This window comes from Dryobates pubescens, chromosome 8 (genome assembly GCF_014839835.1).
Source record: "Dryobates pubescens isolate bDryPub1 chromosome 8, bDryPub1.pri, whole genome shotgun sequence".
Classification (NCBI taxonomy): Eukaryota; Metazoa; Chordata; class Aves; order Piciformes; family Picidae; genus Dryobates; species Dryobates pubescens.
This window is the reverse complement of record NC_071619.1, coordinates 17,914,289-17,940,060: the sequence shown is the minus strand read 5'-3', so window position 1 is coordinate 17,940,060 and position 25,772 is coordinate 17,914,289. Positions and strand designations below refer to the sequence as shown.

Sequence of the window (25,772 nt, the reverse complement as noted above, 5' to 3'; positions counted from 1 at the left end):
GATTATTTGTAAAGACAATAGTGCTTGGGAGCAGGAGGTCAACAAACCAAAGGAAATCCGATTTCGCCGCTTTCACACGTTCTCCTAGCTGGGAGCACATGGCAGTAAAGGGGCAACCGGATGGAACATGGGGAACCCCAGCCGACTGCCGCGACCCGCACGGGCGCAGCGGGGGTGCACCCGAGGAGCACACTGCCCCCGGGAGGTGTGAGAGCACTGTAATAGTGCCACCCTTGGAGGTGCTCCCGGGACCGCCTCTGGCCCCAGAGGACCCAGAAGGACTGGGACGGTGCTCGGGACGTCATGACGTTTCCAGAAAGCGGGAGAGGGGAGAGAGATCGGGATGCTCTCTCCCCACGCCCCCCAGAATGTTTCTGTACCAAGGGACGTGCAGGGGCCGCAGGCAATTGACGGGCCACCTCGTGTGGGAAGCCCCTTCGCCCCTCCCGTGGTTTGCATTGAACTACTCTGCTCTCCCCCCTTCTCCTCTCCCCGCCCCAGGAGGGCGGGGTAACGGCGCAGGGCAGCCCTCGCCATCCCACAATCGGGGGGCTCTGCCACGCCGTCAGGCCAGGCCCAGCAGCGCTGGCCCGTGCACTGCCTTCACCAGCGTGGCCCACACTGCCGGGGGCGTCCAGTCTCGGCGGCAGTGGCACTACCCTGGGAGTGGCGCAGCCGGGGGCCGGGCCGTGCTGCCGGGTGGAGCGGGACTTCATACAAACCGCCGCTGCTTTCCCCCATGTGCCGGCGGGGGTTGCGTGACACGCCGGGAACTCCCTGCCGCCGCTTTATGTAACCTGTCGCCCGAACCCGGTTATAAAACGCCGCTAAGGCAGCATCCTCGCTACAGAGCCTCGCCGCCGCCGCTCCGAACGCTGATACAGCCGGGAGGTAACGGCGCAGGGCGGGCCGCGCCTGGGGCGGGGTACGGTGCGGCGGGGCCCTCCGGGGGGAAGCGCCCCTGCCCCGCTGGTGGGAGGGGGCTTGGGGAGGAAAGCGGAGCGTGGGCAGCCAGCTCGGTTCGTGACTGAGGTTTAGTAGCGCACCGGACCTGGCCCGCGAAGCCATGGAGGGACGTTGGAGTGGTACTGCTTGTGAAGGGGTGCTGCTGCTACTGTAGCAGCATCTGTAGTCTGTGCTAACCTTTTTCCATCTTTCTGCCACAGCCGCGCATACCCGCGGCGGTGGTTTACTTTTCCAGTGCTAGTCAGTCATAAAAAGGGTTTATGTTCAAATAAACCATAGGACCTATCCAGAATTGATGTGAGGTGTCCAAGACACTCGAATGTTCAAAAGTCTAACCAGGTCTTTGCCCCTGGTGTCACTGTCATCCTGACTTTTTTTTTTTCCCCTCTCTGGTCTGTTGTGCAACCTTTCAATCATATAAGCCCTCTCTTGCTGATGTAACCAGCATATCCTTTCTTGCTTCCTATAAGCAAGGCTTTCCCAGGGATGATGAGCCTTAAGAATTCATGATACGTTTAAGCCAAGTAACACTTCCTTCTCCCCACCACTTTTATTTTTCTTATATAGGAAAAAACCTGTTGCAACTTCTTAAGCTCAAAAATGATAAGAGGAGGCAGAGAAGAAAGGACAATTCCTATTTCTTCAAATCTGATTCTTCTAGTTCCAGGTTCTTGAAAGGATGGCCATCTCTTTCTCTGGGAAGTCACTATTTCAGCAGCTGGTCCTGCTGGTTATCACCCTCTCAGTCCTCGGAGAGAAGAGAAGTGCAAATGGTGGGAAAAGGGTGATTGGTGGCATACATCTACCTTCCACAAAACTTAAGTAACCAGCATTGCCTATCTTTGTGGACACTTCTGTCTCCCTACCCTTGTAGTTATCCATGTAACTGCCTTGGCTTTCCATAAGTTCATGGTAAATTTTTACCTTTCCAACAAACACTGTAATGCCAGCAGTTAAAAGGGAAGTAAATGATTAGACCAGCTTGTGTTAGTCTAACATGTTATGTTCAGTTTCTGGAAGTGGCATGTAGCAATTCCTCTCGTCCTTGCTGTAGTTCTTTGGATAGTGGATAGGAAGGTTTATGTCTGTGAAGGTACATGGCTGTAAGTCAATGTACAAGTTATGCCCAGGCCTTGCACAGGCTGCAGAACTTTAAACTCCTTTTTTCAATGACTGAAGGAGTCCAAACTCGGTCTCTAAACAGAAAGGGAAGCAGCCGCTTGACAAAAGAGCTCTGCTGCTGTGGGTGACTGAATCAATATTAATCGTTATATCCATACTTATGTATTTATTACCACATAGGCTCTGATGTGTGGACAGGGAGAAGAGTTGCTTCCCTTTGCTGTTCACGTCCTCTCTTTCAGGTGCTCCCATCCTGAGCCACAGAGGCAGCTTGTCTGCTTGAACCAGAATGCTTTATAACTTTGTGATTACGAATAGATGCAATATTTAATTTTTCTGACTGTACCAGCATGTTTTTCCGTACTGTGGCATGTCCTAAATTCCTCTTTGGGAGAGGGTGAACTCCTACTGTTCTTCATGGTAAAAGGTGCCTGCAGACAAATCCAATTTTATCTTCCTATTTCTAGTTGTGAGGTATCTTGATACTCAAGTGACTGAAACACGATAAGCTACGTGTGTAATTTTTATTTTAATCACATGGGTATCTCTGGAGCAAACCTGTGCCAGCAAACAAGGTGGCCTTCATTTTAATAAGCTCAACCCTTTTTCTTCCTGTGGTTCTTAATACAGATTCACTAGTAGATATTTTCTTTTCTGCTAGCTTTGTGGGGGTGGGAGGGGTGCTAAGGATGTTACACCTTGAAGCAGAAGAGCTTGAGTCTCCTTAGCTTAAGTGATAGCAGCTTGCATTTGTAGTCCTCACCCTATTGAGCAAGATGGTGAACATCACAGATGGTCTTGGGTTTTACCTCATTAGATGGTCTTTGAGCTAGCATCACTTCAAGAGTGAAGTCTCATTTTTGAAGGCTTTGTGTATTGTTCTAAATCTATGGGTTCCCATGCCTTTGGGAACCACTGGCTGTCTTCCAGTGCGGATGTCCATCCTTTTGGAAACTTGGCATGTGTAAGGATTCGTATGGCCTGTGTGAACTTGCTTTTCCAAGACACCTTCTGAGGAAATCTTTGCTTGCGTGTCTCCTCCTCAGTATGTTTTTGTATTCTTTGTCTCAACAGATGGGAACTGCTCAAAATGACAGTGACCTCAAAAAACTCCAAGCAGTGGAGCTTGACTTGTGTAACAAGGACATGATGGCAGACACATCTGATCACAGCATTATTGCTGTTGGAGAAGAAGAGGGAGCGGGCAATTTCCAACGTTCTCTTCCCACACAGGAGTCACTCCGATCCCCTCGGGGCTCTGTTGTGAGTTTCCATAACATCCAGTACTCCATTAAGCAGTCCAGTGGATTCCTATGTAAACGGAAGACTGTGGAAAAGAAGATCCTTCATAATGTTTAGTAAGTTCTTGATTAAATAAAATACAGGAGGGTAGGAATTAACCTGCTGCTGTGAATCAGTGACCTCAGTGTCACCTTCCAGATCCAGCTGTGCTGGTCATGAAATGACCATCCTTCTGCCAGTCTATACTTCATGTAAGCACATTCTAATTTGCTTTTAGGCAAAATAGCTGGGATATAGCTGGAGCAGTTTCAGTTACTGATCTGAGCAAATTAGGACTAAACTTGGGTGAATGATCCTAGGGTTTCCTTAACTGTGGTTCAGGCTGCAGTCAGAGGAAGTAAGCAGCAGAAAGCAGTTGTTCTCTTCAAGACCCAGCTCAGCAGGAAAGGCACTTAATTTCTGTCTTTTGTAGTTGCTTTTTATGTCCAGCTCTGGTTCTGTTCTGACTGGGGGTCTGGGACAAGAAAGGAAAAATCCTTGTTGATTTCAGAATTAAGGAGAAAGTTTTTAATAGTCTCTTAAGTTTTCCTTTCAACAGCATTTTGTTCACACCTTACCTCTATTATGAGCTGCATGTGAACTGTTTTCCATTTGGAAATAACTTTTTCCTTCTTCCAGTGGCATTATGAAGCCAGGCTTGAATGCTATCCTGGGGCCAACAGGGAGCGGTAAATCTTCGTGAGTACTTTCTTCTGCATTTTCAAATACACAAGCAACTGTTCAAAGAGGATTTGAGGTTTTGGTGGTTGGGGAAGATGTGAGGGATCTGCAGGCACAGACCTTTGCATGTCCATGAGAAATCTGGTGATGCAGTTTGACCTCGTGTCCCTCTGTCAGCGTTGCTGGAGTTCTTCCCCTGCAGCAGTGTCAGACCCCCCCCATCTGCTCCAATTGGTCATCTGTATTACTGCAGTCAACTTTGGTGGTGGCCTGAGTTAAGATGCCAGACTGCACTGAGGTGACTGGTGCTCAAGTGTATGCTCTGTCCTAAACCTGTAATGGGGTGGGGGGTGCAAGCTTCCTTGGGGCAGGAGAGATGTAATCCCCTGTGAAGGCACTGCAGCAAGACTCCCCTGAAGATGTTAGGCCGAATTCCTCTCTGGCAAGTGACAAAAATGTGGTATTATGTCAGACTGTAGGATGCTCCAGATCCTTGCCCTAACTTGGCTGTGGCCTAGTGACCTAGTGGGGAGAGGTGCACATGTGCTTGGGTTCTTTGGATGAAAGCACTGAGAAATCCCATGTAAATTATCTCCAGACAATGTTGATACTGTTTTAGCATGGTTATACAGGAGAGAAGAGAACTGTTTGCCTCTCTCTGGCCTCAGGAATGTGAGAGACTGGCAGATATGGTCAGGATTCACACGTTTGTCTTTGTGGTGGCCCATGATCTTCCTGTCTAAGGAAACTGATGGCTAATCAGGATGTTTTCAAGAACAGCACTTCATCAGGGTGGTGTTTACTTAGCTAGCAGACAGGCTGGTCTCTGCATTGGCAATAAGGAAAATCCAGTGTTAAAACAAAATAACTTTCTAGAATTAATCTTCACTCTAGTCTTGTTTATACCCATTTTGATTAATTTCCTTGAGATCAAAGTAGTCAGTTTTGTGCTCCCTTGGCTGCAGAGTGCAGCTGCTTGGCAGGGTGCTTTTGTCTCTGTCATTTGAGGTTAGCTGTTAATATGGAGACTGAATTTGTCAGTAGGAGGTTGGCTGCTGTGAAATGTGAGGGTTTGTATGCTGCCATATCGCTGTGGTACACCTTGTGCTGGAAAACCCTAATTTACACCAGGTTTTTTGTACAAAGAGCTAAAGCCCCCAGGATAAAGAAAACTCCTTTCTGTGCCCCTTGGTTTACACCATGCTGTGAGCCAGTTGTAACAGTAGTCCTGACTGTTGGTACTTAACCAGTCAAAGGTAAAAGCAGCTGCTGGGTCAAAACCTAATGCCTAGTGTTTTTCTGAAGTCTCCTAGATGTGCTGGCTGCCAGAAAGGACCCAGCAGGCCTGTCTGGAGAAGTGCTTATAGATGGCATCCCACAACCTCCAAATTTCAAATGCATCTCAGGATACGTTGTGCAGGTGAGTAACTGTCTTCAGTGGAGACTTAAGAGTTCTTGGAAAGAAAGACTGCATTAACTTCTAGGTTAGGTACTTTTCAGTCTAATTTGATAGCAGATGTTACAGTATGTAGTATTTTTCTGGCATATGGAAGACAAGAGGATCAAGCTATTAACTTCAAGTGAAACATGGAAATGTTTGTCTTCCCAAAGCCACATGGATGCCCAAACCACTGGAGTTGCTCTGCCCTGAAGTACTAGCAAGGGTTTACAAAAAAAAAAAAAAGTGAGGAAAAACACCCCACAACATCCAAAGTCTCTTGTTGTACAACACAGAAGCAGTACTATCTGGCAGAAGTACCTTCAAGCTATTAGACAATAATTCAAGGAAGTAAATAGATCCCTGCTGTTCTTCCTCTGATTCTGGCTGGCTGAGACAGAGCTTCATTCCACTCAGAGACAGGAAAAGCTGGCTGAATCTGTGGAAGTGGGTGGAGGCCTGGACCAATAATAGGCCCTCAAAGCCCTAGGGAAGCTGAGGAGAAGGGGATTCTTGGCAGCCACATGAGCAGCCAAATCTGGAAACTATCCAGGCTTCTTGCCTTCTCACTGCAGGCAGATGTGAAAAAGGCAGCTTTTCTGAAAGCTGTCCGCTTAGAAGGGCTCTGGAAGGATGTATGTGATGAGACTGATGCCAAGTCTTGATCCTGTGGGTCAAAGATGCCCAGATCATCAGTGATTCATGAGTGGCCATAAGGTTTTTTGGAAGTGGCTCTCAAATGTCAAAAGCAACCAAACTTAACCTTAAAATGATAAGCAACTAGGTGAGACATTAAATGGTCTCCCTCCCCACCCTTGTGCAGTACTCTCTGGATCAGTAAAGATGGCCAATGGACTACAAACAACACTAAATACATAAATACACACTTACGGTGTCAGTTTTATACAGAAGAACATATAGGCATGCCCTTGGACTAACACCTTGCAAATGAGGGTGACATGCCCCAGTTTGTTTGGTACCATTCAAGTAGCTTAAATTCACAGTTTAGTTTCCAGTGTGGTGACCTGACAGTTGTATTGGATGTGAAGATAGGAAATGGGAGGCCTGGGTTAAGAGGCTGAGAGTGTGTTGGAAGGGAAGTGATAGTGAGAAATTCCTAAACCAGCTTTGGCATTAAAGCCAGTTTATCATAGCATGACACACTGAGTGATTTATCACAAACTTCTAGCACAGCTGCTCATTCAGTTGTCCTCTGTTAACTCCAGTGCCAAATATGGCTGGCTGGCTGGCACACCCTTTATGCTGCTGATCAACTGCATCTGATTTGGATGGAGTCCCAAAGCAGGCATGATCCACTGCCCTGCAGCTTAGGGGCTGTGCCTTCAAAACGGAGGCTTTCCAACTGTCTGTCTGTACTGCTTTCAGGATGATGTTGTCATGGGTACAATGACAGTGAGGGAGAATCTGCACTTCTCTGCTGCCCTGCGACTCCCCAGCTCCATCAGTGTTAAAGAGAAGGAAGAGCGAGTCACCCAGATAATCAGTGAGCTGGGATTAAGCAAAGTGGCTGATGCTAAGGTGAGTAGAGAGAAAACCTTTCTCAGATATCATACTACCTCTGGAAACTACATGACTCTGGGCAGTATTGCATATGTAGTGCAGCTACACTAAGCTAAGCAGAAACCTGTCTAAATGATGCTGCACACAAGAAATCAGTCTCCAGCTCAGGAGGTAACTTGGGAAGAGGTATGTATATTTGGTAAAAGAGGATGACTTTGGACCGTGTCCAATATGTTGTATAAATTCAGAGGAGAAGAGGTCACCTAGTCATTGTACCTTGGAAAGCTGCTCAGTCACTTCCTGGCTTTGTGGGACAAGACAGGGCAATTGTTTTTACAGTGTTGAAAGCTGTGAGGGATAGAGAGCTGGGCTGTGATGGAGAAGTTCTGTGCAAAGCTTGTTCCTCCCAGCAGCATTTTTACTCTTGCTTTACTTTTATTTACTCCACTCTTATTTGAACAGCAGGCAAACTGCCAACAAAAGGCATCCCTGAATACCAATGCCATCTCTGACTGCTGTGGTTATTCTGGCTCTTCCTTGTCAGTGTCATCCTTGTTCTCTGAAGTCATAAGGTGCCTGGTGCCTTTGAAAATCAGGCTCTGCTTACTGCTCACACTGAGTAAGACCTGTCATCTGCCGCTGGCCCTAGAGTTCTCTAATGGGACTCTGAAAATGAAAAGGGCTGCTAGGTATGGAGACCTGAACTCCAGAGGATGCACTGACTAATTCTTGTGGCAAATACCCGATTTCTTCTGCTTGTAGGTAGGAACTGAATTGATCCGGGGAGTGTCTGGAGGAGAACGGAAGAGAACCAACATTGGGATGGAGCTCATCACAGAGCCACCAGTCCTTTTTCTGGATGAGCCAACCACTGGCCTTGATGCCAGCACAGCCAATGCAGTCCTCTTCCTCTTGAAGAAGTAAGAGTTGTTTCTTCAGGGCTCTGCAGCAATTTCTTTGTCGTTTCATCAGTCACAAAAAGGAATGCTGTTATGGCTGAGTAGCTTCCCTGCACTTTTCCAAAAAAAACCACCCAAACCACCGAAACAACCAACCAAAAAAAGACAAATAGAATCAGAAGTGGTAGTAAATTATTTATTTGAGTCTTGTCCAAAGCCTTTTGAAGTTTATGGGAATCTTTCCACAGCAAGCATTGGATTGGAGCCCAAAAGCACATACAGCCTGGACAGTTTCCCTTGCTGCAGAGAGGAGTTGATTGGGAGGTCAGGCCTTGTAATCATCATTTTTTGGCCGTGCAGCTGGGTCAGTTACAAAATCTCTGCCTCTACTCTGGCAACAGCCTTCAACTCAGATCAGACTTCACCTGCAGATTTGCCCTGTGTTTTGGAGATGAGCTGTCTTGTGGTACAAAGATGACCAGCAAGGCTTATTTAATGAGTTCCTAACTGTCCTCCTGGGTTCACAGTGTATGCTCTGGGTTTGCCTGGGGAGCACATTTTGGTCTGCTGTTTATGGGTAGAGGTCTTTGCAAGAATATGTGTTGGGCAGGAGTACTAAAGCACTAGTTTCAACTTCTAGAGGAAATTTAGCAGAAGCTGCTCTTACCAGAAAAGCTAAGAGAAATTCTAGCTGGTCAGTCTTCCACAGCCTGCTCTGTAATGCCTGGTACTGCCATGGAGTGCAGTAGGACCATTCCAGTTAGTTAAGTTGAAACCTGGTATAGGAAACATAAAGAGGGCTTATACACAGCTCTGACCTCAACCTTTACTTGCTACAGACAACATCATCCTTTGTCTACTCAGGCTTGCAGTGACAATCTCTTGTAATGATGGGTCCTGTCTTGAGGGTTATGCAGGCAGCATCTGACACAGAGACAGAGAAGGGAGAACTACAGCTTTTCAGAGTTGAGACCCTCAGGAGCTGTAAAGTGTTTCACCTTCTTTGCATTTCTGAAAGGTCAGGATAACCCAAGCCAAAAAAAACCCAGTAGTATCCAAAGCGTGGTGTATTTGCAAATGTTTTGTTTCTATTCCAGGCTCTCAAGAAGAGGGCGAACCATTATATTTTCCATCCATCAGCCCCGCTACTCCATATTCAAGCTGTTTGACAGTCTGACGTTACTAGCTTTGGGAAAGGTGCTGTACCATGGTCCTGCAAAGCAAGCCCTGGAGTATTTCAGTTCTATTGGTAAGCCTTCCGTGCCAAGACCAAAGCCAACTGGCTAATGAGTTTAATCTGTGGATAGCAGTCCTGTTGTCATTAGGATACCAGAGGCTGTACACAAACAGGCTGAACAGTGCTAGGTGAGAACAGGGAAAAAAAATCACAGAAAAGAAATTTTTCGCATACCACAGAGCACGGCTCTCTCCTGGCTCTGTGTCACCTTGCATCGGGACAAAAGCCCAGAGTCACCTGGACTTTTAAAAGCATGATGTACAACAGACAAGATGATACTTGTATTTCTACCAGGCCTAGGTGGCAGACATAATGGGTTTTGAACCACAGCCTGCAGATTGGCAGCAATCTACAGGGTCTGATCCAAGAATCTGCTCAAGTCTTAATGCAGGTCAGCAACCGAGAGAACAAAATCATGGTGTACTTTAATCTTAATTGCACTGTTGGGTGGCTGGCCCCTCTCCGAGTAAACAGGGTGAGGGTTTATGACTATGATGGACAGAGAACGTGGAGTGATTTTTTCTAGTCTGATCTACATGCAGCCATGGACACATTTGGTTTCAGGCTTTAAGGGAGAGGCTTTAACCTGTATCAGTACTTCTACTCCTTTTAGCATCCCACTGTGGGGATTCCTTATTGCTAAGGAATAAGCATCCTTACTGGTTTTTTTTCTTGTTTGTTTTTTCCCCTCCTTGTCCCATAGCTGGTTTAGGACTTGTTTTTTGGTTTTATTTTAAGGATATGAATGTGAACCCTTCAACAATCCAGCTGACTTCTTCCTTGATATCATAAATGGTGATTCAACTGCTGTGGCAGCAAGCAAGAGAGATCATAGACCTGCAGACACAGGAAAAGGTAATTCTGATGGAGGAATCAACTGTTGGCTGGTTCCTTGGGGATTTTATTCTCTGGATTTCCTCCAGACTAAGGGCACTTCTCTCTCTCCCTCTTTTTCTCTCTCTTTTTTTTTTTTCCTTTATTCTCTCTTTCTTTTTTTCTTTCTCTTTTTTTTTCCCCCCAGACTAACATATATGTACTTTGCTTTGGGCTTCTTTCAAGAGTTCAGAACGTTCTTTTAAAGTGGATTTTTTTTTCTTCCTTCAGCAATATAGGAGAGCAGTGATAAATATCAATTTACTAAACCTCTGTGGAAAGGACTGAAAAACTAGAATTGCTTAGTCTCAAGAGAAGGCTGACTGGAGATGAGCTTTCAGTCACTTAAGAGGCTGCTGCAGAGAAGACAGGGAAGATGGGCTTAAGAGGTGGTGGATTTACAGGACAGTGAGAAAGACTGGAACTAGAGTAGAGAATGAACTCTAACAATATAGTGAGTAAAATGTTAAGCAATATTTGTCGGGGGATACTGTAGCATATCCATGACTGAAGGGAACAGTTTTCATAATGATTCTTTTCAGGGATGGGGAAATGGATCAGCAAACATGAATTTCCCCAAAATTCAGTGAAACAAAAGTTTTTCTGGTGTTTCGTTCTAAGAATGTGTGACAAAGAAACGGGTAGGGTAACCCTCTTACTTTAGCTAGTCTTTTAAATACAGGAGATAAGGTTTGAATGGGCATTCCTGTTGGTTTGTTTTTTTCATTAAGCCTCCAAAGTGGCTGAGCACATTGATGGGCCATGTCTGAAGGTAGAGTTCATTGGGAATCATGTCTTGTCTTTCTCCTTTAGAGCCAAGCAGTGAAAATGGAGTGGCAGATGATAACATGGACAGCAGTGTGGTAGATGTGCTGCACCAGAAATATCTCAACTCCAGCCTTTATCAGAGCACAAAGGAAGCACTGGGAAAAGTGGAGCTTGGACAGGGAAGGAAGCAGGCAGTATCCAAGCAGGGACATGAGATTACCTATGCAAATGGATTCATCACTCAGCTGTACTGGGTGTCCAAGCGTTCCCTGAAGAACCTCATCAGGAACCCGCAGGCTTCAGTTGCACAAGTAGGTAACAATTTCTAAAGTTTTCAGACACCTTCTGCTCTCTGCCCAGCAACCTGCAGTTTGGATGAAAGACTTTTGTATCTCTTTTTTTGGTAGGAGAGTCTTGTGCCACTGCCACTTAAGTGGAGGGAAATGTCCAGCTACCACTGTTGCCTTTGAAAAAGACACTAAAAAAATTTCCATTTTAGTTTAGCACAAGGGCTGTGGTGTTGAAGACTAGTGGGGGGGGCATGCTCCATGCTCTAGCTTGCATGGGGAGCTTCTAGGGTGACATTAATTTTGCATCTCACTTGAAATTTTAAGCTGGGTTATTCTTTGACTGTGCTTCTACTAACATTTCCCAGCCAAAGAAGATCAGAAGAAGGACAGAAGTGAAGAGGATAAATTCAGAAAAATTGCCATAAGGCTTTTCATTGTATGTGTATAGATTGACTCACAACAGCAAAGTTTGGGGCAGCTGTGAATCTTGATAAGTTTTTTCTCTTACCTGAAGAGCTCCCTCTTCCCTTTCTTCTTCCCATTTCTAGATTGCAGTGACCATAATTCTAGCCTTGGTTGTCGGTGTTATCTTTTTTGGTGTAAAATTGGATCGAAGTGGCATTCAAAATCGGTAAGTTGGAAAGCCACAGCTTTGCTCATTTTTCTTTCTGTAGCAAACAGGTTTCAGTTACAGAGAAGAATCAACTTAGAATTGACTTGTGAACCTAACCATTCTTTGTGGTCCAAGTCTCAATGCACTGCATTGCTAGAGGCCCTCAAGGGACTGCAGTTCTGTTGGGCTTGCATGTATGCATAAAAGAGATATGAAAGGAAAGGTAAAAGGAATAAACCTGGTTTTACAGCTAACATCTATAGCAGCACAATTAAATATTCTGTTGACATAGACAAAAAAACATTGACTTGATGGCACAATGATGTCTGAGGTTGCCAGTGTTCATCTTGGCTATTTACTTGCTTTTTGACTGTTCCATTTTGCCTTCTAGGGTTGGATCCTTGTTTTTTGTCACCACAAACCAGTGTTTTGCCAGTGTCTCTGCAATTGAGCTGTTCATCAGAGACAAGAAACTGTTTGTGTAAGTAGTGAGGTGCTTAGACTGTCTTATACCCTGGAGTGAGGCAAGGGGGAGTATCTTACTGGCTAAACAAAGTGATTTCCACCAAAGAGTTCATTGCTGCTTTGCAACATCAGATTGTTATAGTAATGCTAAATCAGTCTATAGAGGAGGGGGCTAAAATGCTAAGAGGTGGGGGAAGGAGGGGAGAAATGTAATGGTTATACTTGCTTGCTGTGTCACATCTTATTGATAAGTTCTTCACCTACCAATTTTCTGGTAAGAGTTGGTTTTGAAGTCTGCATGTGAATCCTGCAGACTGTGAACCCTGCCTGCCCCCTTGCTGACAGGGTTGAAACACTGTCTTGCAACGGTTCTTAAGTGGTAAGGCTGCAAAGATGAAAGGAGACTTCTTGGAAAAGCTTCACAAGGGGTGCTCAGATAAAGAGGGTTGCTGGCTGGCTTACAAGAGCTCCATAATCAAGCATATCTCTCTTTCTCTCTCTATGTATATGAGTATGTATTAATATGTGTGTATATGTATGTAAATGTTTGTATATAATATATATATATACACACATATATGTTCAAAATGTAGTTTGAAATAGTCTTCAGTTCATGAGATTAAAGAGCAAGAAACAGGTCCTACACAATAAAGAAGAAATTGGCCATTTGTAACTGAAATGCACATGTCCACTCACAGGTTGCTCAGAGCAGCTTAATTTTGCTCCTAACAGCTACTCAGAAGTGAATCTCCCCAACACTGACATTACTTGCCAGTCTGTCCTGGTTACCAGTTTATCTTACCAGCTGTGTTAATGGGGATTTTGGCACCTTACCAGTTAAAGCATCTTTCCATGAACTCCATTAAGCAACAAAACAATTATAATGACATTTAATTGCCCTGTGAACTGGAGGTGAGTTGATGTCTTAAAGGTGTTTTCCCATTGTTGTGTGTGATTCCTTTTCCCTGGAAGCAGCTGTGAGTTAGCTGTGGATTAAGCATTTCTCCAGTTAATAGCAGTCTAATACTTTTCCATGCTTTTACATTAAGGATTGTTCTCTTTGAAAAGAGATTTAGGAGCTTTTTTCCCAATATGTTACTTAGCAGCTACAAAACTTTCATTCACTTTCCTCAGAGGGCTCTCTGTATGACTGCAGGGCCTGTGAGGAAGATCAGCCCTTGCTTTACAGAGTAGGAAGTGAGAGCACAGAGAAAATAATCAATTTGCATATAAAGTGGTAGGGAGAACAGAAACCCTATCAGGGTAAACCAGACACCAGAGCCTGCTTCATAGACAACCTCTAAACCTGTACAACTCCCCTCCTTCCTGTCCTCGCAGCCATCAGTACACCAGTGGATATTACCGTGTGTCTGCCTACTTCCTGGCCTTGATGATAGGAGATCTGCTGCCCATGAGAACTGCTCCAGCCATCATATTCTCATGCATCACTTACTGGATGATTGGTAAAGAATTGATGCTTTTGTTGAACTCATCATCTTCCAACACATTCAATTTCTAACTTACTCAGTTTATTTCCTATATCTATTAACATGAAGCTAGCTGAACCTTCAACTGATTTAAGTGCTTGGCATCATAACTTCAGAGGATTCTGGGGCAGAGATACCAGCGGTCTGTGACAGGGAGCTGCTTGATCACACCTTTCAGTAATGCTCTTTGGGCTTTCAGAGCATACATTGTTCCTGCCAGCTCCAAACTTGGTCTTTCTTCCTACTTTTCCTCCTGTATGTGCCCAAGAGTACCTATCTGGGATTTGTAATGTGGTTGTTTACTGGACTCTTATGTTCCTGGGTTGTTTTTTTTGACAGGATACCAAGCTGTTGCAGGCCGGTTCTTCTTCTTCATGCTGAGCCTTGTACTGGTGTCCTACACTGCCACAGCCATGTCTCTGGCTATCAGTGCTGGGATGGATGTGGTGGCTGTGGCAAATCTGCTCATCACTATTTGTTTTGTTCTGATGCTTGTAAGTATATATAAGGGACTGTGTGCTCCTTTGGTGGACGTGAAGACGCAGCTGAGACAGGCTGAGAAGACAGGGTCAAGCCAACCCTTAAAAAGGCTGGGAATCTACAGTCCACTATCCTGGTAGCCCATGCCTGTGATTTTTATTGTCAGTATAGTCAAAGGCTTACTTTTTTATAATCTTGCATTTCCAGTACTAGAAATTCAAGATCAACTAGATCTTTTTAAAGGACAAAAGCTTGAAATAAACTTTAGATTGATTTTTATTGCATTATTTTTGGTTGCCCAGTGGAGTTAGCAGGAACATAGCCTAGTTTTATTTGAATTCAGTATTGCCCTTGGGTTCAAATTACTTCAATACTCTTCTTCAAGGACTTCTAAGGAAGGGAGCAAGTGAGAGAAACAGAAATTTTGACTACTCATCTATGAGGGATGTGAATTGTTTTTCAAAGAAATAATGTTAGTGATGAAACTTCCTGACTGTGAGGCCTGTCAGGTTACCTTAGAATAAACAGTACCTCCTGCCAGGGGATGCCTGCTAGCTGTCTGCCTAGATAATTCTGAGCCCACAGCACAGCCCTTATTCTTTGATTTGCAACTTAGCCTGCTTCTGCAATGAGTTAAGTGATAGTGTGTCATTTCAAATGCTCACTGTGGGTGAGAAGTGTGCATGCACAGTGAAGGGCAGCTGATACGCATTGAGTTAACTCACAAGGGCTTGTGCAAGCATCATGTTTAGCTATGAAGTACAGTGATGCTAAGAAATAAAAGAGAGAACCTTGTTCAAGACAGGAGAGAGCACAGATAGATGTAGGTCACAGGAGAAAGCTGAAGTATTTGTGCCACTTTTAAGGCTCCCCCTGGTTTCCTTCTTGTTTCTCCACTTCCTCATCTCCCACTCAGCCTCTGGGTAGTGCTACCATAGGACACAGTCCTCCAGCACATGTGCTTCTTAGCTCATATGTGGCTGTAGAAAACTTTAATGACCTCTTTGCAAGGTGTACAGCTGGAGAACTTAAGAGTGTGCTCTTGAGGCAGCTGGCTGGGACTGCTGCAAGGTTTGAACCTCATGTGTCAGCACATGTATAATAGCAGTAAGAGGTACACTCAGAGCACCTCTGCTGGGCAGCTGCACGATCTGTGTAGCAGTGGTGGTGTTTGCAGTAAATCAAGTTTGTGACTCACCAGTCTCTTCTGTTTTATTTCAGATCTTTTCAGGCCTCTTGGTAAACCTCCCTTCTATAATGGGCTGGCTGAACTGGCTCCAGTACTTAAGCATCCCCCGATACGGCCTTACTGTGAGTAGAAAGTAGCCTAAGTCTCCTGTGAGCAGTGCAGCCACACTGCTGCTTCCTGGAGGGGTTTTGAGTATATATGAAGTTTTCTTAAAAGTTAGATTTGGTTTCTTTCCTTGCATAGACATAGTAAAAGAACAACAAACCAGCCAACCCCTAAAAGGAAGCAAAAGTTAATCTCTGTGTGAGAGGTGGAAGTCTCAGAGTGAACAAATCCTTTGTGCCACAAATTAAGTGCTACTTGGATGACAGCAGAGTGAGCTGTCCAGTCAGGCACTAATTCCTAGCATGAACAGCTGATCCTTCTGATTTAAAATAAAATCAAATATTGTGTGGCCTCTCCAGGGAATGCTGCTTCCATCTCCTGTCTTCATCCTGGCCAGGCATAACTGGGGGAAAGGAACAGATGTGTGAGACCACAGATGTGTGTTTCAGTATCACTGAGAAATTTTACCAGAGTTGCTGAACATGGAAGTGTCCCCTGAGATTGCAATTAGCCCAGGATGCCAGTGCAGGGGAACCCTTCCCCTCTTGGCTGTCTGTGCCATCTGCTTCAGTGTGCTGGTGTTGGGGTATTTGCATGCAGTCACATGGTTTTCCAGGTCAGTAGATAAATCCAAATATCACTAGCGAGACAGAAACCTGTGGCTGAATCACCGAAACATAACTTTGAAGCCAAAGACTCAGACGCCAAACTGTTCTACATGTAGAACTCCTAGCAGTTCTTCAGAAAGATGGTGATTAAGAGCTTCAAAATAAAAAGGAGCATAAACATGGTTCCAAGAATGGTGACATGTCTTCTAATAATCCTTTGAAGCATCTCAATTTTAGCATCTCAGATCACTACTTCTGTAAAAATCTGATGTCTGCATCTTTCTCTAGGCTCTCCAAGTGAATGAGTTCAGAGATCTCTACTTCTGTGGTGAGAATTCGAATGTTACAGTGTCTGTGGAAGATGCAGGCAGTTGTCCTCCCAATATTTCAGGAGAAATGTAAGTCTTTAACTCATGCTAGTTCTTGGGCCTGAATTGTGATGACTTGCTTAAAAAGTCTGTCTGTTTCAAATTTCTTTATTATTCACAGAATAACCACATTGTTATGTCCCAAAAGAATGTATTTTAGGATTATATAGTGAAACTTTATATAGTAAAACTTAATGACCCAAGACAGAAGCGGGGTTGAAACTTGTCTCCTAAAAACAGGCAGATGAGCTAAATTAAATTTTGGTTTTGATAAACCTGGTGTCATTTAGCAATAGAAATTCATGTATGGACAGCTATGAAGTTGCTGGAAAGCAGTAGACCTGTGATCAGAAACATGCCTGCCCCCAAGAGCTTGTTGTAAATATTCACCTCCCTGCAGATACAGCAAAGGAGCCCAGTTATTAATATCCTAGTGCTACTGCCCCATTTGAAATAGTCTTTGACTATTGATACCTTAAATTGTAGCAATATAAGTATTTCATGGTACATGCAAGAGCACTGTCAGACTGAGGTTATTGCAGTTAACAGTGCTAGAGCACTGTTTCCACAGCTTTTGGACCCCAAATCCCTGCTATGGACCTCCAGTGATTGCTGTGTAAACTAATGTCCCACAATTTAATCTGATTCTGAGGTTCACTCGTAAATTGACAGCTATTAACAACAATTGGGATATTACTGAAAAATTATGAGAACCAGAAATCTAAATTTGTCCCTTACACCTTTTCTAGTGATAGGTTATGAAGTTACTTACTCTATTTCTGTCACCTGTTCAGAGTTGAAGGTAGAGGAATCTTTGTGGAACAGGAATAAAAGTAACTGTCTGAAGACCTGCACTACATACTAATACCAACTTCTGTCCCGTGCTTTTCTGCAGATGTTCTGGTGAAGCATACCTGTGCAGCCAAGGAATTGTACCTACCAGCTGGGCAATGTGGGAAAACATAGTGGCTCTCTTCTGCATGACTGTTATCTTCCTTATCATTGCCTACACAAAACTCAGGTTTATGAGAAAGTTCACATAGACTCCTATGTTGCCTTATTTTACAGCTTTTGCAGCCAAAAGACTTCAACTGACTTTACTGAACTTCAGATGGGAACACTGTCCCCTTGGTTTCTGGAGCATGGTCTCCATGTGATTGTCTGATTTCAGTGCTTAAGAAGAAAGGCATTAATGTACATTGCTTAAGTGATATTTTTTTTTAATTATCTTTTTTTGGTAAGAGAATATAATCCTCATAATTCCTTAAGTACATTTCAAACTATACATTGTAAAGTACTATTCTTCTGTGACCAACTTACACAGGAAATACTCAAAGGAAGAGGTTTTGAACATGTGAGCTTCTCCATCACAATTATGATGATAGTATTTATGCATTACTATGTTGTCTGCTGTTGGTTCCTCTTCTGTCTGAGGAGAGCCAGGGACAGCCCTAGCCTGTTGAAGATGCATTTGAGTTTGAAGTCACTACATGGAATGAGTGCTCCTTGCCAAGCAAGAGCAGTTACACTTCTGGTGGCTTCTTAATGCAAACTACTAGCAGAAACAATGTTTGCCTGATTGGAAACTGAAGAGCAGGGGTGGAAGACATCTAAGAAGACTGATAAATATATGCTGTTATACTGAAAAAGAAAGCAAAACACAAATCCCCACAATCTACCAACAGCAAAAAATACATTTACTGCATTAGAGTAGGGGAGGATTTTTTATTTTTAATAAAAACTTACAAACTTAGCAAGAGCAGGTCTTTCTATCGTCTTAATTCTCAGCTGCACCATCTCTATATAGTGCTATTAACACTACAGACTGAAAAAAACCCGTGTAGATGCTGCCGAGGCAGCTACAGCGACTTGTCACCACATGATGGTCTGTAGCATGGCAGCAGCTGCCTCCCCACCGCATTAGCAAAAGGAGAGCTGATTTTAAGCTGCATTGAGACCCTTAGAAGCAAGGGGACCTGCTAAAGGAAAAAAAGTAATAAAACATCCTCAAACACAAGGCTAGAGAGTTTGTGAGGGCCAGGCTAGCAGAAGCCCTTGAACCTAGCATGCAGAGTGAATGTGTGTCTGATGCTCTCGTAATAAATGGTTGTTTCGTGCAAACGAAGCTGGCACCCATCGGACGCTTGCTGTACCCGATAACAGAGAACTTTCGCGATACGGCCGGGGAGAGGGCGTGCAGGCACCAGATCGACGCGCCGGGCGAAATATCAGGCGCCGGCAGCTGCATCTGTTGCGGTCACCCAGCGGGGAGAAGACTAGCATCGACACCGCGATAGCCTCCCTGCCCAGGGCCCAGTGCCACAGCCTGGCCCGCAGGACCCGCCCCGCCCCCTGGCAGCGACGCATGCGCCGCGGCGGGGAGGGGCGGGGCCTCGGCCTGGCGCTGGGTCGAAGGCGGAAGCGACTGCGCCGGGAGGGGGCCTGTCGCCATGGCGACCGCCGCGGAGGGGCTGCCTGAGGCCAGCGCGCAGCCCGCCAAACGTAAGAGGCCGGGGCTAGGGCCAGGGTCGGGGTCGTCTCCATGTTCGCCCCTTGGCCGCGTGATAGTGGCCGGGTCCTGCCAGGCTGCGGCCTGCTCGAGGTGCAAGGAAGAGTCTTTCGCCGGGGCGGCAGCTGCCCCGCGGTGGAAGGGCTTCGGCAGTGGGGTAGGGGCCGCGTACGGGGCAGACCCGCGGTCACCTGTGTCGGCGGCCGGCTGCTCCCCTGGACTCGGTGACTGCGTCCCGCCTGGGGTTTACTCCTGTCGTGTGCCTGTCACTCCCACAGCGCAGCCGCTTTAGCCGGCCAGAGCCGCGGGCGTCTGGGCAGCCTTTTTGTTCAAGCCGTCAAAAACTGCCGACAAAGGAAAGATCAACATGTGTAGCCGAGGAGGCGCTAACTTCCTTCTGTGAAAAGCGGAATGAGGGCAGGTTGTGGTAGAAATATGTTTGGAAAAGAAAAGTGGTTCTTGCTTCCCACAGGTGGGAATCTGTTGTAGGCTGTGAAACGGATAAGGGATCTGTTCTGTTCTCTTCGGAATCAATGGCTAGAAATCAACATCAGTAGCGTTGCGGCCAAAGGCCCTCAAAAGCTCTCCCCATATTCCTTTCCTGTGATCTATGCACAGGCAGGGGCTGGTATTTGCAAGTGCGGTCACCCCCGGTGCCTGTCCCTTAAGTACTGCCTGCAGTATTATTTTGATGCTACTTCAAGGAAAATGCCTAGGTTTATTACTCCTTAATCTAAGCCTATATGGAAAGTAGGTGTAGTCGATTAGAAGGAGGAAAAAAAAAAAAAGTGGGATCATTTAATCTTTTCGCTGTGTTTCTGTACCTGCTTTTACTTAATCCTGTAATGTCTGTGCCCTGTTTAGAGGATCCCGCTGTTGAAACAGCAGAGGAAGCTAAGGAGCCACCAGAGGCAGACATAAATGAACTCTGTAAGGACATGTTCAGCAAAATGTCCACATATTTAACAGGTGAACTGACAGGTAAGGCACTTGCAATACTGACCTGCAAGTAAGTTTTTTGTTTCTTTTAATTTTCTTTTAAAGAAATCTGTTGTGTACTTTGTCAAAACTGTACCTGTTTAAAGCATACCTCTTAAGAGAGGCAGCTCAAGTCTTGCATGTTGCTATACTACTAACAACACTGAGATTAGTCATATTAATGAAGTCCTAGAATGTCACAACTATTTGTCAGAACAATTCAGCATGATCTCTGCAACATAACAAAGAAGTCTTTTTAGTCTTGTGAAAGCTTGTACATGGAGAAAGAAAAGCAGTTTGAGTTAAGAAGAATTAGAAGAGAAGCATAACTGCAAGTGTGCAGCTGTTTTGTTTCTGAGTGAGAGCAAGGATCATACACATAGTTTCAGACATTTGTGCTTGAGAATAAACTGCTGTGCAAAGTGAACTGCTCAACAAGTTAGTGGATTCCATAGGCTCTGATTTGATTCTGCAGCACTACTGATTTACATGGACTCAAGGGGTATATATTACAGACTACCAGTCTGGATTTATGCTGTTAGTTTTGTAAACACAAGATCTTAACTGAAGGAATAAGACTAGAAATGTGAGGGCTTAGTCAGTCTCTAAAAAAATAAATCAATATTGTAAATGAATAAGTATTCATCAGCCCAGTTGATTTTTACAATCCACAGAATGCCATCTCTCTTTTTGTACAGCATTTTACTAATACCTGTATTACCATCTGCTTTAAAATCTCTTGTCCTCTTGAACAGTCTGCACCCAATTCAAACCACATTGTCTTAATTAAGATAAATTCTGTTCTTTTTAAGCCACCAGTGAAGACTACAAACTCTTGGAAAACATGAATAAGCTGACTAGCTTGAAGTACCTAGAAATGAAAGATATTGCTATAAACATCAGTAGAAATCTGAAGGATTTAAATCAAAAATGTAAGTGAACCAAATAAAGCAGAGGGATAATGAATGGTACATTTGTTTGGGGAATAAAGCATCAAGGAGTCAGGTCACGCTCCAAGAGGTGCTGAAGGAAAGAAAACTCACTGAAACAGGCACAATGCTAGCCTTGTATATTTCTTTACAGCTATAGGCTATGTGGATTAAGAAAACACATCTGAATTTGTCCTGTTTCACCTTTTTTTTTAAATCTGATAGGAAATAAAACTTCTTCTGATTCATATTGTGTTGGCACTTGTGCTGAGTCTAGCTAGTACTCTTACACATTTCATACTTTACTGGAACATGTCTATCAGTATCACCACTTGATTGTTGGGACAGGGGAATAAAGGTGCTTCTAAATTGTTCTGTCTGAAGAATGTATTGGGAAATTCTTGTGTTTCAAGTGTGAGCTGTGTCTTGGAAGTGAATTACTGAGAACTGACAGGATTTTTCTCCTTTTTTAAGATGCTGCTCTTCAGCCATATCTGGAACAAATCAACCTTATTGAGGAACAGGTTGCAGCTCTGGAGCAGGCAGCTTATAAATTGGATGCATATTCGAAAAAACTGGGTAACTATTGTGCCTTTACTGCTACTACCTAGCAGCATAGTGCATTGCAAGGGGATTTAAAGGCAAAGCAAATGCCTCTACTTAACAGGTGTGAGCTACAGCGTTGCCTGTGCTGCTTCTGAGCAGCAAACATTGTATGTGAAATGCTAAGCATTGGGAAAAGATTAACAGGTTATATGGAGGTGGTCTAGTACAGGTATTATTGAGCTGTAGCTTATGCTGAGGCTTGTATTCTCTTTTACAGTATGGACTGACCCAGATTTTAAAGACAGATGTTTAATCCTTCAGGTAGAGGGGTTTGTAAAGTTCTACCAGGCACCCAAGTCCTGTTGCCTTTAATATTAGATCTCTGACTTTAGCACCTGGTTCTTAAAAAAATTTATTGTACCATTATATTTGCCTAAATGCTTTAGTAAAAGATTGCCCTGAGTGATGCTGTAAATGAACTTGAATTTTAAGATACATGGTAGCTTACAGAATTCAAAGCTTTTACCCAATCCAGTCCTAAAATACTGTTATTTTTCCTTTTGCAGAAGCCAAGTACAAAAAACTGGAGAAACGATGAAATCACAACAGTCTTTAAGTTGGAGTTGGGCTGAGTCAGACTGATCTCAGTGTTTAAGTTGCACAACAGCAACTCTGTATGTTGACAAGAATTTTGTTACAGCTAACATCAAGACTGGTACATTTTTCTATCTGTTGAATACACTAGGCTGTATTCAGACTTAAGGCTGAACAATATTTTCCCCTTCTCAAGAGGCTCTGCTGCCTCTCTTGTTCTGCAGTGAAAAGTAGAAGCCTGTACATAACCTGTATGTTGATACTGGCTGGCTGTGTGTTAGTCAGTCCTATGTCCCACATGAAGTGCTCTATCCTGGAAGAGCCCTCCATACCCTATAAGGACATTTCCACATAGTACTAGCAGGACCTAAACTTCTTTTTTTTTCCCTTAACTGAGCTCGATGTTGAGAAGATACCCGGGCTTTTGCAGTTATGAGCATGGTATTTAAAACAACTTGGTTTTGTATCCACTTTTATCTGTTTGAAATAAGAGAGACTAATTATTGTAAATTTACAATAAAACAGCTTGCTGCAGCTGTCTCTCTGGAATCTCAAATTCCCATTGGAAAGATTATGTAAGTTGCCTTCTTGCTTTTTGTAAGGATCTGTTAACAAAGACAAGCTCCTTCAAGCTACTGGAGATCACAGAAGAGAATATGCTTTAAATTGTGTCAAGTATTCCTACAATTACATTCTTTGATTGTCCTGGACATCAGGTGAAATTCCAAGAAGTTTTGCTTTGTCACATGCTTAGTTAACTTGTTAAAACCTTCATCTACTTTACCAATGAATTTTGATCCTAGTAGTTTTTGAGGAGGCACGCCCAGCACAAAAAGCTGCTTCTACACAGATTAACAGTGTTCCAGATTGCACCAACAGAACCTTCACCTTGGACTTCTGGAGGGCAGACTTCAGCCTCTTTAAGAAACTTATTTGTAAAGTTCCCTGGGTACCAACCCTCATGAACTGAGGAGTCCAGGAGGGTTGGACCTACTTCAAACAGGAGCTCTTGAAGGCACAGGAACTGGCGGTCCCCATGTGCCGAAAGATGAGCCGGCGGGGAAGGCGACCGGCCTGGATGAGCAAGCAGCTCCTGGAGGATTTAAGGGGAAAAAAGAGGCTGTATCACTTTTAGAAGGAGGGGAAGGCTTCTCGAGGTATGTTCAAGGAAGTGGTTAAGATTATGTAGGAATAAAATTAGAGAGGCAAAGGCCCAGTTGGAACTGAAACTGGCCACCTCTGTGAAAGACAATAGAAAGCAATTTTACAAATATATCAACGCTAAAAAGAAGGGCAAGAAGAACCTCCACTCCTTACTGGACCTGGAGGGGAACACGGTGACCGAAGATGAGGAAAAGGCTGAGGTCCTGAACGCCTTCTTTGCCTCGATGTTTAACAGCAAGGTAGGAGTCCAGGATGAGTGGCCTCCTGAGCTGGGTAATAGGGTCGGGGAGCAGTGTAATGCCCCAGAAATCCATGAGGAATTAGTTCGGGACCTGCTGAGCCACTTGGACACCCACAAGACCATGGGACCTGATGGGATCCATCCTAGGGTGCTAAGAGAGCTGGCAGATGAGCTGGCCAAGCCACTCTCCATCATTTTCCTCCGGTCCTGGCTCACTGGAGAGGTCCCAGATGACTGGAAACTGGCCAATGTGGTGCCCATCCACAAGAAGGGACGGATGGAGGAACCCGGAAACTACAGACCAGTCAGCCTGACCTCAGTGCCAGGGAAAGTGATGGAACAGATTATCCTGGCAGCAATAACTGCGCACCTGAAGGATGGCCAAGGGCTCAGGTCCAGCAAACATGGATTTAGGAAGGGCAGGTCCTGCCTCTCCAACCTGATCTCCTTCTATGATCAGGTGACCCGTCTGGTGGACGTGGGGAGGCCTGTGGATGTAGTCTACCTGGGCTTCAGCAAGGCCTTTGACACCGTCCCCCACAGTAAACTGCTGGCTAAGCTGTCAGCTCGTGGTTTGGACCACAACACTCTGTGCTGGGTTAGGAACTGGCTGGAGGGCCGAGCCCAGAGAGTGGTGGTGAATGGTGCCACATCCAGCTGGCAGCCAGTCACCAGTGGCGTCCCCCAGGGATCAGTGCTGGGCCCCATCCTCTTTAACATCTTCATTGATGATATGGATGAGGGGGTTGAGTCAGTCATCAGCAAGTTTGCAGATGACACCAAGTTGGGAACAGATGTTAGTTAGAGGGTAGAAAGGCTCTGCAGAGGGACCTCGACCGACTGGACAGATGGGCAGAGCCCAATGGGATGGCATTTAATAAGTCCAAGTGCCGGGTGCTGCACTTTGGCTACGGCAACCCCATGCAGAGCTACAGGCTGGGGTCAGAGTGGCTGGAGAGCTGCCAAACAGAGAGGGACCTGGGGGTGATGATTGACAGCTGCCTAAACATGAGCCAGCAGTGTGCCCAGGTGGCCAAGAGGGCCAATGGCATCCTGGCCTGTATTAGGAATAGTGTGGCCAGCAGGAGCAGGGAGGTCATTGTGCCCCTGTACTCTGCACTGGTTAGGCCACACCTTGAGTACTGTGTCCAGTTCTGGGCCCCTCAGTTTAGGAAGGACATCGAGACACTTGAACGTGTCCAGAGAAGGGCAACAAGGCTGGTGAGAGGCCTTGAGCACAAGCCCTATGAGGAGAGGCTGAGGGAGCTGGGATTGTTTAGCCTGGAGAAGAGAAGGATCAGAGGCGACCTCATTGCCCTCTACAACTACCTGAAAGGTGGTTGTAGACAGGAGGGGGTTGGTCTCTTCTCCTAGGCAACCAGCACCAGAACAAGGGGACACAGTCTCAAGCTGTGCCAGGGGAGGTTTAGACTCAAGGTGAGGAAAAAGTTCTTCACTGAGCGAGTCATTCGTCATTGGAATGGGCTGCCCAGGGAGGTGGTGGTGGAGTCACCGTCCCTGGAGGTGTTCAAGGGGAGATTGGACGTGGCACTTGGTGCCATGGTCTAGTTGTGAGGTCTGTTAGGACAGGTTGGACTTGATGATCCTTGGGGTCTCTTCCAACCTTAGTTATACTGTGATACTGTGATAATTTAGCAGAGCCTTTCTTAAGGAACAGGTACTCCCACTCAAAGTTTGAGGTTTTTTCCCCTGCACCTATTGACCCTGGGTAGTCCAAGCTGGCTTTCAAGTTGCAGTCTAGGATAGTACAAGTGCTGATGTAGGAAAGAAATAGTTCTGACTTCCTACAGGCAGTTTACAAGAATGTCTAGTCAGGTGCCAGTGCGGTAAAGATCACAAAGCTGTCAGATAGCATATGGCCACTGTAAGTAGTCAAGATGGACACTTTTCCCTAGTGTTATTTAAAAGTAATGAAGCAGATGACCTTAAAGAGTCTTCACTGTCACTTTAAAGATAATGGCTTTCAAATGGAAAATCGTTTGAGAGGATTGCGTTCACTCTGAGGAAAGACCTTTCTTGGAATGGGCATCTTTATAAAGACTGCAGTTAAGTCTCCCAGAGCTATCCAGACATTTGTATCTCTCTTGCTTTTACCTATAGTTAGCTCACTGATCATTTTTCTAGCTGTGAAATCAAGTTAGACATTTTGGTATTGTTATCAAAGCAATATCCTCTAACCCAAGAGGGAGAGTTACTAACAGATGAGTTACCGTTTCTGTGTTGGCAGAAATTACACCATGTAGAGTAGCAGCCTGTTTTAAAATCTGATGGAGCACCATCTTCTCAGGATTCCTGGTGTATTTGAAGTTCTGCTGGAAAAGAGGATCTAGCCAGCCAAATCTAAAATTTTCATGCCTAGAGACTGGCATTTGAATGACAGCCTGAGCAGTGGCCTCCTC

General features: G+C 44.9%; 2 protein-coding genes across 2 annotated transcripts; both read left to right on the top strand.

Moving 5' to 3' along the window:
- The first annotated feature begins 704 nt into the window (after nt 1-704).
- Nucleotides 705-18,038, top strand: LOC104297699 (broad substrate specificity ATP-binding cassette transporter ABCG2-like). The gene is made up of 17 exons (XM_054163443.1): nt 705-891; nt 1,628-1,739; nt 3,163-3,446; nt 4,009-4,068; nt 5,356-5,470; nt 6,875-7,027; nt 7,772-7,929; nt 9,006-9,157; nt 9,884-10,000; nt 10,832-11,097; nt 11,625-11,707; nt 12,081-12,170; nt 13,493-13,617; nt 13,981-14,135; nt 15,343-15,432; nt 16,312-16,421; nt 17,287-18,038. The coding sequence occupies exons 2-17, from the start codon at nt 1,737-1,739 to the stop codon at nt 17,432-17,434; spliced, it is 2,109 nt and encodes a 702-aa protein (XP_054019418.1). The 5' UTR covers nt 705-891; nt 1,628-1,736; the 3' UTR covers nt 17,435-18,038.
- Nucleotides 18,039-18,779: 741 nt separating this feature from the next.
- BLOC1S2 (biogenesis of lysosomal organelles complex 1 subunit 2) lies at nt 18,780-22,577 on the top strand. Its single transcript, XM_054163440.1, has 5 exons — nt 18,780-18,893; nt 19,765-19,881; nt 20,691-20,810; nt 21,282-21,386; nt 21,920-22,577. Exons 1-5 carry the CDS (start codon nt 18,842-18,844, stop codon nt 21,949-21,951), a joined length of 426 nt encoding a protein of 141 aa, XP_054019415.1. The 5' UTR covers nt 18,780-18,841; the 3' UTR covers nt 21,952-22,577.
- Nucleotides 22,578-25,772: the final 3,195 nt, after the last annotated feature.

What these genes read in the sequence shown, in the direction of transcription:
- BLOC1S2 (XM_054163440.1), top strand. Translation starts at nt 18,842, where the DNA reads ATGGCGACCGCCGCGGAGGGGCTGCCTGAGGCCAGCGCGCAGCCCGCC. An exon ending in TTTAACAGGTGAACTGACAG is followed by an intron (nt 19,882 to 20,690) that starts GTAAGGCACTTG and finishes GTTCTTTTTAAG; the next exon opens with CCACCAGTGAAGACTACAAA. An exon ending in TGCATATTCGAAAAAACTGG is followed by an intron (nt 21,387 to 21,919) that starts GTAACTATTGTG and finishes TTCCTTTTGCAG; the next exon opens with AAGCCAAGTACAAAAAACTG.
- LOC104297699 (XM_054163443.1), top strand. An exon ending in AAGATCCTTCATAATGTTTA is followed by an intron (nt 3,447 to 4,008) that starts GTAAGTTCTTGA and finishes TCCTTCTTCCAG; the next exon opens with TGGCATTATGAAGCCAGGCT. An exon ending in GCAAAGTGGCTGATGCTAAG is followed by an intron (nt 7,028 to 7,771) that starts GTGAGTAGAGAG and finishes TTCTGCTTGTAG; the next exon opens with GTAGGAACTGAATTGATCCG.